General features: G+C 44.6%; 3 protein-coding genes across 7 annotated transcripts in view; 2 read left to right on the forward strand and 1 right to left on the reverse strand.

Moving 5' to 3' along the window:
• furinb (furin (paired basic amino acid cleaving enzyme) b) overlaps positions 1–4,978 on the reverse strand; it is a 58,100-nt gene extending 53,122 nt beyond the window's left edge. The window contains exons 1-2 of one of the 3 annotated variants that reach the window (XM_079272641.1): positions 4,799–4,978; positions 2,006–2,080 (exon numbers count right to left, since the gene is read on the reverse strand). The gene's annotated coding sequence lies outside the window, so the exon portion shown is untranslated. Of the gene's footprint in view, positions 1–2,005; positions 2,084–4,798 lie in introns of all 3 variants that reach the window. The other 2 variants (XM_079272640.1, XM_079272642.1) reach the window with 2 other exon arrangements.
• Positions 4,979–6,225: 1,247 nt separating this feature from the next.
• Positions 6,226–17,573, forward strand: accs (1-aminocyclopropane-1-carboxylate synthase homolog (Arabidopsis)(non-functional)). Of its 3 annotated transcripts, none has more exons than XM_079296932.1 (16): positions 6,226–6,433; positions 6,572–7,234; positions 7,336–8,051; positions 8,150–8,209; positions 8,298–8,368; positions 8,455–8,524; positions 9,325–9,391; positions 9,898–9,995; positions 11,290–11,367; positions 11,445–11,545; positions 15,056–15,145; positions 15,253–15,298; positions 15,695–15,836; positions 16,077–16,219; positions 16,352–16,505; positions 16,717–17,573. In XM_079296932.1, exons 2-16 carry the CDS (start codon positions 6,595–6,597, stop codon positions 17,133–17,135), a joined length of 2,895 nt encoding a protein of 964 aa, XP_079153058.1. In that variant the 5' UTR covers positions 6,226–6,433; positions 6,572–6,594; the 3' UTR covers positions 17,136–17,573. The 3 variants fall into 3 exon arrangements, with proteins under 3 accessions (XP_079153058.1, XP_079153057.1, XP_079153059.1); XM_079296931.1 differs by having other exon boundaries at positions 6,226–6,429; XM_079296933.1 differs by lacking the exon at positions 6,226–6,433 and having other exon boundaries at positions 6,504–7,234.
• Positions 17,574–18,196: 623 nt separating this feature from the next.
• Positions 18,197–18,887, forward strand: part of LOC306782806 (uncharacterized protein) — a 4,629-nt gene continuing 3,938 nt past the window's right edge. Inside the window, exons 1-2 of the mRNA XM_079276258.1 lie at positions 18,197–18,321; positions 18,483–18,687. Of these exons, the coding sequence (XP_079132384.1) occupies positions 18,495–18,687 (193 nt within the window). The 5' untranslated portion in view covers positions 18,197–18,321; positions 18,483–18,494. The remainder of the gene's footprint in view (positions 18,322–18,482; positions 18,688–18,887) is intronic.

Below are 18,887 nucleotides of genomic sequence, written 5' to 3' on the forward strand. Positions count from 1 at the left end.
GAGAGGAGAGGACAGAGCCAGCTTTAAACACAAACATGGCCTTCATAACTGGGTCACCCTTGGGCCTGGAACTACCTACTGCTGGTACCATTCAGAACGCAACCCCCAAAACTGAAACTAAAATAAACAGCACACCCACAGACCTTATCATACATCATACTAAGCTAAAAAAAAACACGTCCCCATAAATGTGCTAAGAAATTCTACATTTTTCTGCTCAAAACGGAATGTTTTTTGTTGTTGTTTTTTTACCACACCTGAAATGGTAATGTATGATAATTATATACAGTAGCAGTAGCTTCAAGCAAACCACTACACAGCTAGTTGTAACAAGCAGCAACCAGACAGGCCAAGGCGTCTGAGGGAGAGGACATTTAAACGCTCGCTCTCAGGCTTAGGATGTTCCACAAATTTAATTCAAGCACTTATTACATATGAGAGACGGTACGGTACAGCACATTTTAATTGAATGGTAAAATAAGAAGCGTGATGGAAAGGGACCGTCATTTGAGCACATGTTGAAAGGAAGACGATTTCTCAGGCTTTTTGATTTGTAGCTCTTTGAGTCAGAGGGAAGGAGCCCGTAAGCCCCACATAAAACGGAAAAGCGTTGTGGAAAGTTAACGGACTCGGAGCGAGAGGGAAGACGACACGGCGTGGGAATCCGCTAAGTGTATCGGCCCGTCCAAAAAGAAAGATGAAGAGGGGGGAGGTGATGCAGGTTTAAATGCCCCAGTTCCACTGCTGATCCCACCGACGTAGCATCATAGCGCCAGTCAGTGAGGCAATCCCTGCTTCACTGATGTGAAAGGGAATAGCAGCTACTTTAAGCGTTCCGTCTCAGCCTTTTGAATTGAGGAAATGTAAGTCTGTTGTGTTCACGTTTGATTTTCCGCTGGATTTTGCGGGAGGTTTAAGAAATTCAAAAGGAATTGAATTTCCAACATAAACCTTTTTAGCAGACTGTACAAAGAGAAGAAGGATGCGGGGGAACCATGACTGGTTGCTGTACTCATCGTACAGCAACATACTGCGGTCGTGCTCACAAGATGTTCATGCTCTCAGCAGGCTCGCACGCAGATAAACCATCTTGAGTCCAACGGCCATGTGGCCTTTCCTCCATCTATGGCCACATTTTTCACTTTTCAGGAATATGATGACACGTTACCCACAGACGTACAACAAGACTGAAACACATTGTGGCCTTTAGATACTGAGGTTCAACACATTTGCTTCAGCTTGCATCATGTGAAATAAACTCCTTTTAGTGAGGGGCATCCATATTGATTTTCCACACTTAATAAGGGGTCCAGTCAAATCACAGCTTGATCCTGTGGACTAACCCAAATTGAAAGAATGCGTATAGATTGGCAGCGGGCAATTTTAAAAGTAGCCAGGTAATGGGTTTGCAGGTAAGCTCTTGTTTTGCCTTAAATTCTCCCTAAAATCCATTTCAGAACTTTTTCACCAGCATGAGGCCTCGTCCTTTATTTCACCCTAAAAAAATTGCTTCCGGGAGTTACGACATATCCAAACTATTCAAAGAGGAGGAGAAGCTCGCTGGATCTGAATATATCTGCGGCTATACGCAGATACATGGAGCAGTGGGTGTGGATTGGAGAGCAGCAGGAGAGGTGGTGGAAACATGTCACTCTTCCTGTGGTGCAATTCTTCTGAGCTCATTAGACGCTATGCTGGAGTCACAAAAACAGCGGCAGGGGGGGGTCTGCTGTCACCGAGAGGGAAGAATAGATGGAGAGAGAGATAGAGTGGAGGAGGAGGAGAGAGACGGGGGTATCCCTCCCACACACAGCATTGCAGAATATAACGAGCACATAATAACACAACGCCCAAAACACCTTATCTGAAAACACGGCCCGGAGAGCAGTTAACAAGAGGCTGCTTACTCTTACAATATAGATGAAACTCCAACCTTCAAATCACGGGAGAACCTGAGACCTCAGGATCTAAACTACAACGAAAATAGAAAAATCAGTTGCGTAACCTCTTTGGAGATCAGCAACACGCTGGAGTACGTCAGCCGGTGGAAATGCAGGGGTGGATCGGTGACCTCTGCGCTCTGCTGAAATAACAAGACAGCTTTGAGTTATTAATTCAGCACCTTCCGTTTCAAGATATTGACAGAACTGAAAGAGTAGTTCAGTATCTCACAGCGAGAAGGATGGTGAGAAATATTTGATCAGAGACACCTGCTTTTCAAAAAAACCACTTTCTGCATTATGGAACACAACAGCGGCAGCAACAACAGGTCGTTCCTATCAACACATTTGGCGAATATAATGAGCATTTAAGCAATTAAACACTTGACGAATGAAAGGTACTTTGGGTATTTTCTCATTTAATGAAGAACTTTAGTGCAAAAATAAATCGGATTTTCTGAGAAACTCGAGTTAGTTATCAATTTAGACGACGTAATTGCGTATCACAATATCTCAACATATGATTTTATCACACCATGATGCCATTGAAAGACAAGAATTCATCCTATTGAATTATCACCCAGCCTCTGCTAAAGCAGTGGCAGCCGAGGTGCATTTGAGGAGTGCCCCTCAGCCCCGAACCGCTCCGGCGTCGCTGCTCAGTGTTCAACAGAACATGACTGTGGAGTACAAACTCACCTCAGAGCGACTCCTGTCCTGAGAGTGGAGAGGGTGATGGCTCAGCGATGCATCAACACTGTGTGCACTCTTTAGTGTCTTGACATCATCATTTGAGCCCGTGGGCAACAGAATATCCAGCCGTGGAGAGCACTGCTGCATATTCTGCACACTTGCAGCTTTGAGGAACAACAGCTTTTAATATCGGTTCGGAGCCAGGCTGCTGAAAACTGAGCAGGATATGGGGGGAATTTTGATATTCAATGTGGTCACATTAATACTGTGTCGACATGTTGCTGATGTGGTTGTTAATTTGTTGTTCTTTGCTGATCTTTCAGGCTGTGTTACGGCTTCATGACACTATGGTCTGAAGTGCATCGTGAGCTACAGCTCAACACACACATGAGCAGCAGGTTTATTATTGGCCAATACTGACAGACGACTTATGTTGACCAACAGTCAAACCGATAACGTCCCCACACATTATAATTTTACATTTTATAAGTATACCCCAGCTCTAGATCGACCCGTTATTAAGTGCCGGTTTAAAAACTAAATGAAGAGCGAAGAGAACTGTGTGAGAAACCGGAAAGTTCCCAATTAGACTTTCCCACGCATCTGGAAAATCTGCATTACACTATTGACCCCAAACTGCACCAGAGAAACTGCTTAGTGAACCTCGGCAGAAGCCCGCGGTTCTGTGAACATGTCCGAAAGTACAAATGTGAAGCATATGCATTCAGTTACCATCCTCTACATTAGTCTCTCCCCGGAGAGACGCAATAAGCATAATGTGACAGAATAGCACAGCCACTCTTGATGGAGGTGAACAGGTGATTTCCATTGGCAATGACAAGCACTCTAAGCTGTGACGGACCGTATGCAGCACTCCAGCTCTATTTCAGACTGCCCACCAGCCAAATCAACACCCACCATGTGCTCTGGGGCTGCACTCTTCACAGAACAACCGAGGCACAGGAGAGAACTGCAGCATTTGTGAAGGACCACTGACAGCCCAGCGTCCTCTCCTGAGAGGGAAAATTGCTCCACGTTAAGAGTGCAATTGGAAAAGCAAAGGGATTGCGCCGGCATGTGGTGCTCTGCCAGGGACAGCGGTGCGCAGCTGGAAGTGAGCTGTACGCCGATGGTCAGCGACACACTTTGAAGGACGCGAGAACGCAGTGACAGAGTGCCACTAAAGCCTGATCCATCTTTGCTCCCGCTTGCCTAAACGAGCTGCGGAGATGGAAAAGCCTGATACAAATGTTGTCTAGGGCAGCAGCAATGTGTCCAGGAGAAAGAATCAATTCTGTAAGTAATGTCCCACAGAGAGATCCAGCCATCTGAATCTTGGCATAGTTCCCTGTGTCAAGCTTTCCTCTCATCCACAACACTCTCTGCCCTACTTCATAGATGACTGATACTGTTGACGTGAGGTGTGTCTTCCTACTTCTCTCTCTCTCATCCACTGCATTCCTGCTTCATGCTTCCTTATACAATGTGTGCTCCTAACAGTTTGTTACTGAAGGATTAGAGTTGTTAAACCCAGCGCTGGAGACGAATCAGCAGAGCTAGAGAGGTGTGTGCATGTGAACCAGACAGTCCGACTTCCTCCAGCAACATAAACATTGCAGCATCCCTTTTTTTTTTTGAATAGCTCTGATCTCGACCTGGACCAGATTTAGGCCCAACAAAGACAGGCACACAATATGAGTTTTACAGGGTAATCTGTGATACGATGAGGTAGTGTGTGAGCCATCGGAGGAGGACGCTTAGAGCCCTGCTGTTCGCCTCAATACCCAGTGACCTTGACTCCCTCCCTTGTTGAGATCACTGGGAGCTGCACTTGAGGTAATAAAACAACAACAACAATAACCAAAGGACAACATAGGATGAGTTTGATTACTTAAAGTTGAGTTGCTTGTTGGTTCAAACTGAGCACTTTACTTTTCTTAAAATAGACACAAATATCTGATGAATACTGTGAAAACAAGCTCCGTCTTGCCCGAGAGGCTGAACTAATTGTTAAGAATGCGCGAGCTTGTGCGCAATAGAAATAGAGACAGAGAGAGAGTGGACAAAAGAAGAAGACTAATCGGAATTAACAGATTTAAATGAGACGTGCTGCAGAAAACTGCATCGCAAATACAAGAGTTACAAGAAAAATGACGTTATCTTACCAACAATAAACTTCAGCGACGAAGCGCTGCGGACGAGCCGGTCAAGTCATGTCTCCTTCCAAATAACAGATCCACCTATAGTGGATGAAGAAAGCTCGTTACCCACACTGGGCAAGGATTCACCTGACTGGGAAGACTGGTGAGAGCTGTCGGCAGCGCTGGCAGAGTGACTTTACGCAAAAAAAGCCGTCCGGCTTTCCGCGACTACTCCGATTGTTCCCACCCACTCCCCTCCCTGCTTTGAACACATCGCGGCTTTTACAGAAACTACGATGCCAAAAGGGCACGAGACGTCCTGCCTCCGCATTATCTTCTTCTTCTTCTTCCTCCGGGCGGAGACTCTCCTCTTCCCCTGAGGTTTGACTTTCAACTTCACGCCTCACCTGAGGCGGTGCGTCCTCTACTTAGTCCAGAAGATGGATAATGATGATGCGATCCGATCACGGGCATACTGACATCCAGGTGCTGAATACACCTACCCAGTCTTGCGCGTTACCCTCCACCAACTTGCCATCACCATCACCATGCTGTCTTGAGTGTGCTTTGTTCAGTTGTTTCACATGACTTGTTTTTGCCGGCTAGGTCAGCGTTATGCTGGCATTAATTCACACACAAAATAAATACACGGAGAGAAAAAATGGACAATGATGGGGGGCTGTACGTGGAAATACGACATACAACGGCTCAGTACTGTATGGAGGTGACAACAAACTGCCACAAACCATTTTCTCCAGGAAATACGTCACGTTTGGGGCCGACTAGTCGGTCGCGTGTGCTTGATTTGCCTCACCGTGGTCGGTGAAAGGGGCGGGTGACTGTTTTTATGTAACCCAAAAGAGGAACACTTACATAAGGTCACGTTTATTTACTTTATATTCGTCATTAACAGGTAACCTTCGTAAGTAGGTCAAATTGATAAAGTAATTATTTGTTGTGGTGTATTATTAAATGAACAATTCATGATGTATAACAGTAAAACGTATATATTTATGCAAGGGAATTATATTTACCTACAAAGCTTAGATTAATGTTTTGCTCATGGTAAAACAGAACTTTTTTTATGAAGAATAATGGTTGTTTGTGTTGATTTCAACCCGCTATCGTCGTTATTCGGGATTACTGTGCTGCGTTCAAACACAAAACACACATCCTTGTTTCCAGATCGACGGTTTGTACAATGGCTCGTAGCTCTGTGTGTGACCGCCATCTTCTGGATATCTCTTCAACGCGCACGGTAGAGGGAGCCATAGCACATGCTGTGCCTGACTCGCATGGTTGTGTCCTCTTACCCGTTACACAGCCCGCTTTCAGCAGCTCCCCCTTAGCACGGACCAAAGTTATCCCGGAATAAGGAACAGCACGCATGTGCCGTCAACCCGGATGTAGATGTTTTTGTACGCGTCCGTTCCACTGGATGTATGCTCAATTCCCCCTCTTGCCAAATTATGACAAATTCGCCCTCGATGAAGTGTATATCTTAGCAAGTTTAAACAAAGCTCGGCACATTTCAAACCGGGCTGACCACCCGTGACATGTCTGTTGTGCCTACGCGGCTGTCACATCTGAGTGACAGCCCCGAAGCAATCCGCTCCCGAAGAGCTACACTTTTGATTTACGGCCAGAGAACACAAGTGGGTAAATATCGTGCATTTATTGTGTAAATAAACTACATCAAGAATAACATGTGACCCGTTTAAGCAACGGGTCTCGGTGTTCTGAGGCAGAGGTGGCCGCTAATGTTTCTTCATCTCATCCCGCCGTCTCGTGTTGCAGAATACTTCCTGTAACTTGAGACGATGGACTTCCGCGGCAGGAGGCACGAGCGAGGCAGCAACTGGACCGACCCGGAGATAGTGGAGCTGCTCCAGCTGTGGTCCGACGAGTCGGTCCAGATTGAGTTGGAGAGCTCATTGCGCAACCAGCGGGTGTTTGACCGCATAGCGCACGTTCTGCGCGAGAAGGGCATCTACCGTACCGGTGACCAGTGCAGGGAGAAGATCAAAAAGATGAAGCTGGAGTACCGCCGCATTAAGGACAACCACAAAATGAGGTCTTGGAAGTTCTATGACGTGATGGACAGGGTGCTGGCGAACCGGCCGGCTGTTACCTACTCCTCCATGGGCGGAGCTGTCATAGCTCAACAGGTGTTTCAGAGCCAGGGTGGGCCTGAGGCATACCTGCAAGGAGCTCCAGCAGGCGCCTTTGGTCCCACTTCCTCGGGTGGGTTTCTGTTTGGTCAGCCTCCGAAAGCTGGAGATCCGCTGGATATTAAATGTGAAGATGTTGAGGAGAGCATGCTGAACTCCGGTGTCGCTCCCCCCGAGATGTACTATGGATCTGGAGATGACCAGGAAACCGATGGGCAGTCTCTACTGGGGCCGGAGGACTCTCTGGGTCGAGGAGAGAGCTCAACAAATGCAAGAATCTCACCGTCAGGTTGTCAATCCAAATGCTATGATTGTTATTATCATTATCAAAGTACTTACCACAAGGTTAGAAAGTGATATTGAAAAGTTTTCTCTTTTTCATATCCCCAGGTTTTAGTGATCTCAACATCTGTTCGGCCACGGCTACCACCCACGCTGTTGGTGTCCCTGTGCCACGGGACACATCTGAGCAGCGCAGTAAGACGGCTTCTCACGCCCCAACATCTGTGAGACAGAGGAAGCGACGCCTGGTTGGTAAAACCCCCTGGGGCCATGGGGGTGCAAGATGCGGAGGTCAAAAGAGCCTGGATAAAGCCTTGGCCAGCTTCCTGAAGTGGCAGCAGTCGGCAGAGGAGCGCCTCCTCTCGCTGGAGGAGGCGCGGCTGGAGAAAGAGCTGGAGGCCGAGGAGCGCAGGGAACAACGGGAGGAGAGGAGGGCGGAGCAGGAGCGTCAGCATGAGCTCCGCCTCTTCAGCATACTCACTGGGGCATTGGCTGCTGCCAGACAGAGCTCTCCGACAGCACCGACTGACCCAACCGGCTCACACCTGGCTCATCTGCCGACCACAGCCGCCACCTCTGTCTCGTTATCTCCCACTACGCAGGCGGCTTCCTCTCAGGAAACCGTAAAATCAACACCGTCTACATCTGCAAAGGATCGCGAAATGTCCCAAAGTGTTTTGGCAACTCCGCGAGGTGCAAAGTCTCTCGGCCGCAGCGTGTACCTGTCTAAGCGGGGTAACGGTATCCGACAAACTCAAGGCATTCTCCAGCAGAGCTACGGCCAATATGCGATGGACAAACACCACGACACAAAGAACCCAGATGTGAGTCATGAATAAATACTGTTACGGCTTGTCAGACGGCTCTAATGTGCCAAAAACAATGTCACGACAACAAATCTCTTTTCTTCTCACACTCGCAGGGTATAATCAACATGGCTACCAGTGAGAACAAGCTCAGCTATGATCTCCTTCATAAACGGGTAGAATGACCGCTGCAACCACGGCCTGGTAATCCAAATGATTCTGCCTGCGTTCACAAGTTAATTTCATCTTTCTTCTCTGGTACAGCTGACCAAGCCTGACATGCTGTATATTGACCCATCCTTGTTGCAGTATGGAGACTGGAGGGGACACACATTGTAAGGGATTACAGTGGACCTTTATTTTCAGTTTATACGAGTGGCTCGTAGTAAAGTTACATTTTATAACCTTTGTTCTCTTGCAGCCTGAGAGAGGAAGTGGCAAAGTTCTTGACTCACTACTGCTGTTCTCCGAACCCGCTGAAGGCTGACAGCGTGAGTGAAGTTTGTTGCTTTTGATGCTGGAATTTAACTAACGATCTCCAAGAGTTTAAACTACAGAGTTTACTGAACACTATTAATGCCACCTGAACCACAATACAGCACTACTGGTCTACCTCTACATTAATCATTTAAAACTACTCCTCAGAATGACTGGGTGCACTTTTGACTCTACATTACACGTTACATCTAATAATTGTGTGCTTTTCCACATGTAAAAAGAGAATTAATTGACTTCTTTAATGAAACAATACATTTGTTTACAAGACTAGGTTTAGCATAAAAGTTCAAACAACAAAAGAAAATCAGAAGTTTTACAAAGACAAAGCAAGTAACAGACTTAAAACAAACAGTCAAATTGTATCAACCAATGAATTAGCAGAGTTGTCATGAAGCTGCAGGCTTCAACCTAGAACGTGTTGGATTCCATCCATTTTTCTTTGTTTTGTTTTTGTATAACTAGTCCATCAGGATTGCTGTGATATGTGAGAAGGTTCCCTTCCCGTGATTGAATCATATGACCAGCAAAGGATAAAATAACTGACAAAGAAGTATTCTATAAATGTTTTATACTGCTGCTGCAGAAGACACTCAGAGTACAGCCATTCATTGTCAGAAATAAAGGCAATGGATTCAATGAACGTATCTGATTATCTCTAATGATTATAAAGGCGCTAAATGCTGCAACTGAACTAACCTTGAATTAACCTGAATTAACCTCCTTCTGTGCCTTAATTGGGTCTTTTATAACATAGTGTGTGTGTGTGTGTGTGTGTGTGCGCTTGTTTGTTCAGGTTGTGGTGATGAATGGCTGCTGTTCCATCTTCTCGTGTATTGCTGCAGTCATTTGTGACCCTGAAGGTAGGTTCAGAATGCACTGACACACACACACACACACACACACACACACAATACATCCTATACTGCATGAATACAAATATGTGTGCAATAACAACAACAAAAATATCTTTGTATACTATATAATAGAAGGGGGAAGTTGTAGCATAATCATTTATACAAAACACCTTTTCATTCATTTATTTATTTAGGCAGCTACATAAATTGCTTATTCTTTTTGGTGCCACGGCAAGCGATGCCTCATTTAAAGCAATGTAACATATTTGTTTTGCTCAACAAGTGCTTTGAAAGTCATGAGCCTCAAAAGCAGCCCGTGTTTGTCTCTTTACTCTCAACACGGATCCTTATTATGGTAAACCATTTATTTGCCTGGCAAATTCAGATGAGCACATTTTTACAAATTGTTGAATTTGCTTCTAAATGAGCACTAATACCCTAAATAGTAGCTCACATGGGTCTTGGTGGATGTGTTTTGTATGTCGGTGGTCATTGTGTATTTCATGTTGTAGATGCCATTCTCATCCCTACTCCTTTCTACGGCATTATCACCGAGGATCTAGGCCTGTATTGTGACGTAAAACTCTTCCATGTCCCTCTTGACTGTGAGGTAGGAATACAGAGCCTGATGTACTTGCAGTGCTTACTATGTGCTTGTGTTTGAAATGTCTGCTCTTTATGTACTCGTTGTGCCGTACTGATCATATATACCGTACTTTTCGGACTATAAGCCGCTACGTTTTACCCCACGCTTTGAGGCGTCAGCTTATAGTCCGGTGCGCTTTATATACGGATTTTTCCGTAGCTTTTCTCCGCCACAACAACAACCGCAACTTCCGGTTCCGGTCTAACACAACATTTACTAGCTCCCGACACAGAACAGTTGCTACCAGCAACCCCTCTGCTACCAGCTGTTACTGACAGGGTCGCTACAATATGGATGAAGTACCTTTGACCTACCTCTCACTAGGACTGTTAACAAAAAAGGTTGAACGGCAAGATGCTTTTAACAGTACATGTCCGACTCGCTAGCTTCTAAGCTAATTTTAACAGTACGGCCAATGGGGAAATGCTAACCGCGATTAGCATTAGTGAATATATAATATATCTTTGTTGGTTTTATCCAAAGTGTTTACCATAAAAACAGAGTCTTGATGAATGATCAAAGTTTCATTATTATTTTAATGTTTGCAAACAGAGAGCCCAAAACACAACCACGTATTGCGGTGAACTGTGAATATGCTCTCAAGACACAGAATCAAAACACGATATTTATACCGGCCGGCAGAGAGGAACAGATAAAACACACAGACTTCAGAAAAAGTTGATCTTCTCATGCAGCGTGTCTTCATAGCTCATAGCTCTGAATAGCATTTATGGCTAACTGGCTTGCCAGTTGCTGCTAGCACAACAGCTATTCAGAGCTATGAGCAACAACAGTTATTGCCTCATTGCTTTTCGTTTGGTAGCCGTGAGAGACCTTAGTCTGTAATGCAAGTATGTCTGCATGAAAAGATGTACAAAGATATATTATATATTCACTAATGCTAATCGCGGTTAGCATTTCCCCATTGGGCGTAATGTTAAAATTAGCTTAGAAGCTAGCAACATGTTATGATGTTCATAGAAGAAGACAACTTTAGTACTGTTAAAAGCATCTTGCTGTTCAACGGGGACACCTGCGGCTTATAGACCAGTGCGGCTTATCTATGTACAACTTCTTTTTTCTTTTAAAAATCAGCTGGTGCGGCCTATATACTGGTGCGCTCTATAGTCCAGGAAGTACGGTACATTCAATATACCTCACATTTATATGCTTATTGGGTTCACCTTTTAAGTGCACCATGTGGTCTTGCTCAGTAAGGTGTATTGTTAATTGTTGTCTTGGTATTTTTCATTTTTAGGCCGATGGCAAAGGCAGTCGACCCTTCCACCTCACTGTGGGCAAACTAGAAGAAGGGCTTAAAAGGGCCAAACAAGAGGTAATTCATGAATGCATTTATTTTTACGCAGGTTCATTTCGAAAGACTTAAAAGACATTCATGGCCATCTGTTTTAGGGTTTGACTATCCGAGCTGTTATACTGATGAACCCCCACAACCCTCTGGCTGAGATCTACACCCCGGAAGAGATGATTGCCTTCATGGAGTTCGCCAAAAGGTGTGTTTTCCCCCACTATTATCTCACACTGTAATTCTCAAGCACAAAGCGCCAAGTGCCAGAGCACCGCACACAGGTCCTGTGTGAACTGCTTTATTTTACGGCCTGGGAGCTGGTGTCCCGTGTATGGAATATCAAGGGCTCTTGATGGAGTTTTATCACCTCTCTTAACCATCAACATATTGTCAAGTGCAGCTATGTGCCAAGGAGTCTCCTGCATCATGTTTTCTAAATCATCTCGCCAGAGTAATTCCCTCCACAGACGCTTGCAGGCACCGAGCTGTTGTAACCATAAACCACGGTGCTTTTACACTGACGCAGGACGCTGAGGGGACCATTTTACATTTCTGTTGCATTTTCTTTCTCATAAACAATGATTAACAATATAAAACCAAGGTTTATTATTTATGCTGCACTGTACATTCAATTCAATTCAATTCAATTTAATTTATTTTTGTATCGCCCAAAATCACAAATAACAAATTTGCCTCGGAGGGCTTTACAATATGTACACATTTGACATCCTCTTGTCCCGGGACCCTCACATCGGAACAGGAAAAACTCCCCAAAAAAACCCTTTAACGGGGAGGAAAGAGGAAGAAACCTGTGGGAGAGCAATAGAGGAGGGATCCCTCTCCCCGGATGGACAGAAGTGCAATGATGTCATGTGTAGAACAGGATAGTGAATTACAACACATTCAATGTAATTACAGCACATTCAATGTATGACACAACCACGACAGGAGGCAACACCTGGTCCAGGTAAACCCGGATACACAGGAACCTGTGAGGCGAGAAAGCACAGAGACTCTGGTGAAGAAGCAGGTCAATAATGTGCATTGATGGTATCGGTAGTATGAAATAGTAATGTGAGTAATAATAAAAGTGACATCAGCAGTTGGAGTCAGCAGGGCCATGGTAGGAGGAAGGACCAGGGTCCAGATGAAACCATGTTCCATGGAAACCTGTGAGGAGAGGAAGCACAAAGACTCCGGGGAAGAAGTAAAGTTAGTAATGAGCATTAATGGGACATCAATGCATACAGACGGAGGTGAAGAAGAGGAGGAGAGAGGTGCTCAGTGTAGGAAGTCCCCCTGTAGTTTTTGCTTATACCAGTTTGTCCATGGGCCGGTCCAAGGCAAGCCAGAGGCAGCCCTAACTATAAGCACTATCAAAGAGGAAAGTCTTAAGCCTACTCTTAAATGTGGTGAGTGTGTCTGCCCCCCGGACTGAAACGGGAAGCTGGATCCACAGAAGAGGAGCTTGATAACTGAAGGCTCTGGCTCCCATCCTGCTTTTTAAGACTCTAGGAACCACAAGTAACCCTGAATCACTGGGGTGTACAGAATCACCAACAATCTACAATGACGCTCTTAGGGAAAGTTTAGAAAGTCTAACTCTCTCACCAGGCTCTGCCCTACTTCAGTATGTCGACGACTGCCTTATCGCAGCTCCTACTCAGGCACAGTGTCAGAAAGATACATTAAAGCTGCTACAGCACCTAGCACAGGAAGGCCACAAGGCCAGTCTCTCAAAGTTACAGTTTGTAACACAAAACGTTCATTTTCTTGGTCATGACATTTCAGGAGAAGGTAAGACTCTCGCCCCCAAAAGAATCGCTTCAATTGTTTCGTTGCCTCAACCTAACACTAAAAAACAGATGATGTCCTTTCTAGGAATGTGTTCATACTGTCGGTCTTTCATACCCAACTACTCACAAATGGAACAGCCATTGTCATCTTTGATCCACGGTAAAAATAGACGTACAAATTGTTGAAGTCAGTTTGTCAAGGTCAATGGGAGTAAAGCCATCTAAACATATATCAGCGTTTACAGCTGTTTCTAAGGTTACTCTATTTGTGGAAAGATCGGTCGAGGGCAGGAGATTATTAATGTTCTCTCTAATAATTATAATCTTATCATTAAAGAAGTTGATGAAGTCATTGCTACTGAGGTCTATAGGGATACTCTGCACAACAGAGCTGTGACTCTCTGTCAGCCTGGCTACAGTGCTGAAGAGGAACCTGGGGTTGTTCTTATTTTTCTCTGTTAACGATGAGTAATAAGCTGCTCTGGCATTACGGAGGGCCTTCTTATATGTCTTAAGACTGTCTCGCCAGAGTAACCGAGATTGTTCCAAGTTAGTGGAACGCCATGTTCTTTCAAGTTTTCGCGATGTTTGCTTTAATTTGCGGGTTTCAGGGTTATACCATGGAGCGAACCTCCTTTGTTTTACCAACTTCTTTTTTAAAGGAGCAATAGAGTCTAGTGTCCTTCTCAGTGAGCTTGTAGCACTGTCGACAAGATGATCAATCTGGGTCGGACTAAAGTTAGCACAGGAGTCCTCTGTTATATTGAAGCATGGTATTGAGTTAAATACAGACGGAATCGCTTCTTTAAATTGAGCTACGGCACCATCAGATAGACATCTAGTGTAGTAACTCTTGCTTAACGGTGTACACTCCGTTAGTAAGAATTCAAAGGTTATTAGATAATGGTCCGATAGAAGAGGGTTCTGTGGATAGACTATTAGATCTTCCATGTTAATGCCATAAGTCAGAACCAGGTCGAGTGTGGTTAAAACAGTGAGTGGGTTTCTGTACATTCTGACAGAAACCAATCGAATCTAATAATGAGACAAATGCAGTACTGAGGCTATTGTTCTCGACATCCACATGAATATTAAAGTCACCTACAATAATTACTTTATCTGTTTTAAGGACGAGACTTGATAAAAACTGAAAAAATTCCGAATACGGACCTGGGGCCCGGTACACTATAACAAATATAACTGGCTGTATTGTTTTCCAGGTTGGGTGTGAAAGACTAAGAACCAAGCTTTCAAATGAGTTGTAGTCTAGTTTAGGTTTAGGGGTTAATAATAGGCTAGAGTCAAAGATGGCTGCTACTCCACCTCCTCGGCCGGCGCCTCGAGGAATGTGAGTATTGATATGACTTGGAGGAGTTGATTCATTTAGGCTGACATATTCATCATTACTCAGCCAGGTTTCAGTAAGACAAAATAAGTCAATATGAATATCTGATATTAGCTCATTTACTAGTAGAGCTTTAGATGACAAAGATCTGATATTTAAGAGTCCACATTTAATTATCCTATTTTGTTGTACTGTTGCGGTAGTTTTAACTTGGATTAAGTTATTTTGTTTAACTCCTCGATCGTTTATTTTTGATTTAATTAATTAGCAGAGAAAACTACGGAGTCCGACATGGCTTTTGCGTATGTACACACAGATTCCACATTTACTTTAGTGAGCTCAGAGAGCCGTAGCCGGCTGTCATTCCCGCCGACGTGAATAACAATCTTACTGTATTTACGGTTATCTTTAGCCAGTACTTTCAGGTAGGACTCAATGTCGCCTGCTCTGGCCCCGGGTATACATGTAACTGTAGCCTCTGGTTTAGCTAACTTCACGTTTCTCAGAATGTTATATGTATGTATAATATGGTATATGTTTATGTTCTCTTTCCCGCTACGATTCCCGGCTTCAGACATGAGCTCCACTCTATCGTTGATGAAATATACATGCTGACGGTCTTTGATGGACCTGTTGCCTTTCACAGTGTCCTCAGTATAGACAGGTACTGCATGAACCCAACCTCTGCATGATTACTCTATTAGAGCTTTAATCATAACGACTGTGGCCGAGGACAGCCTCTTAATTGCTAACGATGTGCTCTTCTTTCAGCCTGCCCGACCCACAGAGGACACATGTAATGTGGGGGCTGAGCAAAGTACGTTCTGTTCTGCGCTGTACGAGCATGTGAGGTTGTTTTTATGTCCCTGCTCACAGTACAGTGAAATCTCTAGTTTGTTCCTCAGTGGGTGTTTGCTTTCACCCTTCCTTTTTCCTTTACTTCCTCTTGAGGCGACTGTGACTCAGGGTTGTCCCTTTTAATCACAAGGTTGTTTTCAAATGAGTTATAGTCTAGTTTAGGTTTCGGGTTTAATAATATGCTAGAGCCTTTTGTCCGCATGTCAAAGTGTCTTTGAGCGAGACACTGAACCCCAAGTTGCTTCCTAGCAGCCCACTGCTCACAAATGCTTAGGATGGGTTAAATGCAGACGTGGAATTTCATGTATGTATGTGAAGATAAAAAAAAAAACTCATAATAATCTATCGTTTCTAGGATTTTGCAATGTCAGGAACCAGACTGGGCACTCTGTACACTGAGAACGCAGACCTCGTGGAGGCCATTGCCCACCTGGCCGCCTTCCACAGTGTCTCTGGAACAAACCAGCACCAAGTAGCACAACTGCTTCAGGACAGAGGTATGGAGCCAAGTTTTTTGTTGGGTTTAAATTGCTAAACTGGAATTATTTTGAATGCAAGCTTTTCAACAATTCAGAAATGTGCTTTGTAGCGGTTTTCCCGCTTCCGATAGATATTGCCCCCTTTTTCCCCCCCGGCTTCCTCTGATATGACAGGAGCACAGCATGGTTCTGCTGCACAAAGACATGTGACATTTCATTTACACTTACGTATTGCCACTTCACGCTCTCCTGTTCCAGAGTGGATCAGCGGCGTTTTTTTACCCGAGAACAGACGCAGACTGAGAGCTGCTCACAGTTACCTGACAGGAGAGCTGCAGAGTATGGGCGTCCCCTGCCTGGAGAGACCTGCTACACTGTATCTCTGGGCCGACCTCCGAGAGGTACCAAGATCAAAGTCCCGCTACGATGCTGGGGCGGACATATTTTAAGTTGTTACTGGCACTAATTCAAATGCACAATAACCCCACGCGGGTGTTTCTGGATGCGTCACTCCTGTCTCTCCATTTGTGTAGTACCTCAGAGAGTCGACGTTTGAGGAGGAGTTGTGTCTGTGGAGGCATTTCCTCAGACACAAGGTGGTGTTGAGCTGTGGTCAGGCCTTCTCCTGCTCCACGCCCGGCTGGTTCCGCATCGTCTTCGCACACCAGCAGCACCACCTTCAGCTCGGTCAGTCTGTAGTCTGTCTCATATAATATGTTGAAAGGTTGATGTATGTAGTTGTTCCCTCTAATTCCCATTCTCTTGTCTTGAACTAGACGTTTAGTAGATAATGGATCATTTCATTTATTCACCCAAATTGTGTTGTTACGGTTTATCTTCTGCTTTTAATGGATAATAGGTACTGACGTGTTCTGCTAATGTTTTTATGTTATTTCAGGCTTGAAGCGAATTAAGGAGGCCTTGAAGGAAATCAAAGAAAAAAGCACCAGCCCTTTTTCACACTCTATCAAAGAAGCCAGTGAGGAGGGCATCACATCAGTGAAAGAGGACAGTGCAGATTCAGACAATGCTGCGGTTGTCAATTCAACATCATCACCCCAGAGCAAGTCATCGGACCAGGAGAAGGAGAAGGACAGCCCTGTTCCTGACACGGGCTCGCTGGCCACTGAGGAGCTTGTGTTGCTGGACTGCCAGGCATCCAAGCCCGCTGACAGCCTGGACTCTCTGATTGGCACTCTCAGGCACCAGATCCACGCCTCCGATTGGCTGGAGAAAAACACTCCAGAGCTGTCGGCTGGGGAGGACCCAGAGATTCTTGATGTATTCAAGACCCTGCTGCAGAGAGCCAGAAAGTAAGCTTAGGATAAACGGGCACGAATGTAGCTGCCAAATTTCAAGAGGCGGCCCTTCAGTCCTTACTCCCTGCGTTCATGGTGAAAAGCTTGACACAAACACCTGACGCAAAGTCAAAACTGATGGCTGACCTTTAGTGACGAGGAAACGTTAGCTGAGAGCAGGGTAAAGAGGAGGAAAGGGTTAGTGCTTTTCTACCTGCATCTCTAGGCCTCATTCTTAAACTGCTTTTTTAAACAGTTTTTTTTGTAATCCAGACTGTATCCAGAATTTATGTTTATTTACTCCAACTCAGTGAATGCCAAATGTATATCAACCAAAATCAATCACACGCTATTCTTAAACATTTTAATCGTAATCTGAATTAAACATCTCTATAGTTTGATCAAATGCACTTTATTTTGTCAGAAAGTTTTGTACTTTCTGTAAATGTAATGATCTGTAAATAAAGGAATGCATCGATTCTTTATTTGACTGTCATCTTTATTTTAGAGTACATCTGAATTGACCAGTGAATTTATTTTAAGATGTTTCCTATCTTATTTTGTGTCAAACATGCGCCGATGGCATTTTAATGTGACATTTTGAACACTTTCTTTTGGATGGGCTGTGGGCGCCGTTCCATTGGTGGTATGACGAAGAGGAGACCACACATCACGCTGTGACAAACCGAGAGTGGGATTTCCTTAAATGTGTTGTCGTGCATAATCACCTGCTGTCACACCCGCGCACACAGTTTCTGCATTTGACACAAACAGATGTCTGTGGTATTTTACAGTTACAGAGTATCTCCCAGGAATCAAGAGAATTTAAAGACTCATGGACTTCCTTTTGTTGTCGTTATTCTTTTTTTCCTTATCGCTCAATGTTGGCCACACAAACTTCTGCGTCCTCAAATATTGAATGGCGCTTTCACTTTCTCTACAGTGTGAGCTGGTGGGTCACAGTGGAGAATTCACGGGGGAGATTTAGCCGCTGGCTGGGGGAGTTTCCATTGCAGCAGAGGCGGAGTAACTGAAGGGTTTGAGTTGCAAGTGAGGACTTGTGGTCTTGAGCAGTAGAAGACTGGTGTTTGTACAGTAGGGTCGTATTTGTACAGCAGTAAACTGTGTAATACTAGTAGTCCAAACGTACCTGTAACTGACTAACCTCACAGCTTTGTTCCTGTTTCTTCTTGACAACAACAAAGGTAAGACCGTACTTTCAATACAATTTTATGTTTTTTAAAGCTGATTTATATTTATATGAACTAGGTCAGGATTGAGACTTTACTTCTGTTGCTCAATTTCAATCCACTCTAAATACACATCTCTTTCCTGCTGTCTCCTCTATTCTCCTTGCCTCTCCCAGTAGTGCAGAGATATGATGTTGCTGGAGCTGAAGGACTCCATCAGTCGCTTCAGGTTTTCTCAGTGCTGTGTGGGGCTGGCCGGTTGCCTGTGTGTCTGCTATGCGGTCTGGACACCGTTCTGGCTGAAGGAGAGGGGCCTCTGGACAGAGTGGAATAACACTGAAAGTGACCAGACAAACCGTAAAGATGTCTTCGTCTTCAACGGTGAGCCACATTTACATCTTCGACATTTGTCTGCAGCCAACAAATCAAATGTGTCATCTGTCTAAAAATGTCGCTCAGGGTTTGGTTAAAGGTTTGGCGGACATACGGTATAACAGGAGCCTTTTTTCTTTTACACTTTTGAATCATCCTTTCACATTAGGTGGAGCATTTGAAAAACCACTGGGTTGCAAAGCAGCTTC

This window comes from Melanostigma gelatinosum (genome assembly GCF_949748355.1).
Source record: "Melanostigma gelatinosum genome assembly, chromosome: 1".
Classification (NCBI taxonomy): domain Eukaryota; kingdom Metazoa; phylum Chordata; class Actinopteri; order Perciformes; family Zoarcidae; genus Melanostigma; species Melanostigma gelatinosum.

Bases quoted from the DNA above. Each gene is read 5' to 3' on its own strand.
- accs (XM_079296932.1), top strand. From the start codon at position 6,595: ATGGACTTCCGCGGCAGGAGGCACGAGCGAGGCAGCAACTGGACCGAC. The intron at 8,210-8,297 runs GTAGAATGACCG...TCTCTGGTACAG, and splicing joins ATGATCTCCTTCATAAACGG to CTGACCAAGCCTGACATGCT. The intron at 15,299-15,694 runs GTACGTTCTGTT...TATCGTTTCTAG, and splicing joins TAATGTGGGGGCTGAGCAAA to GATTTTGCAATGTCAGGAAC.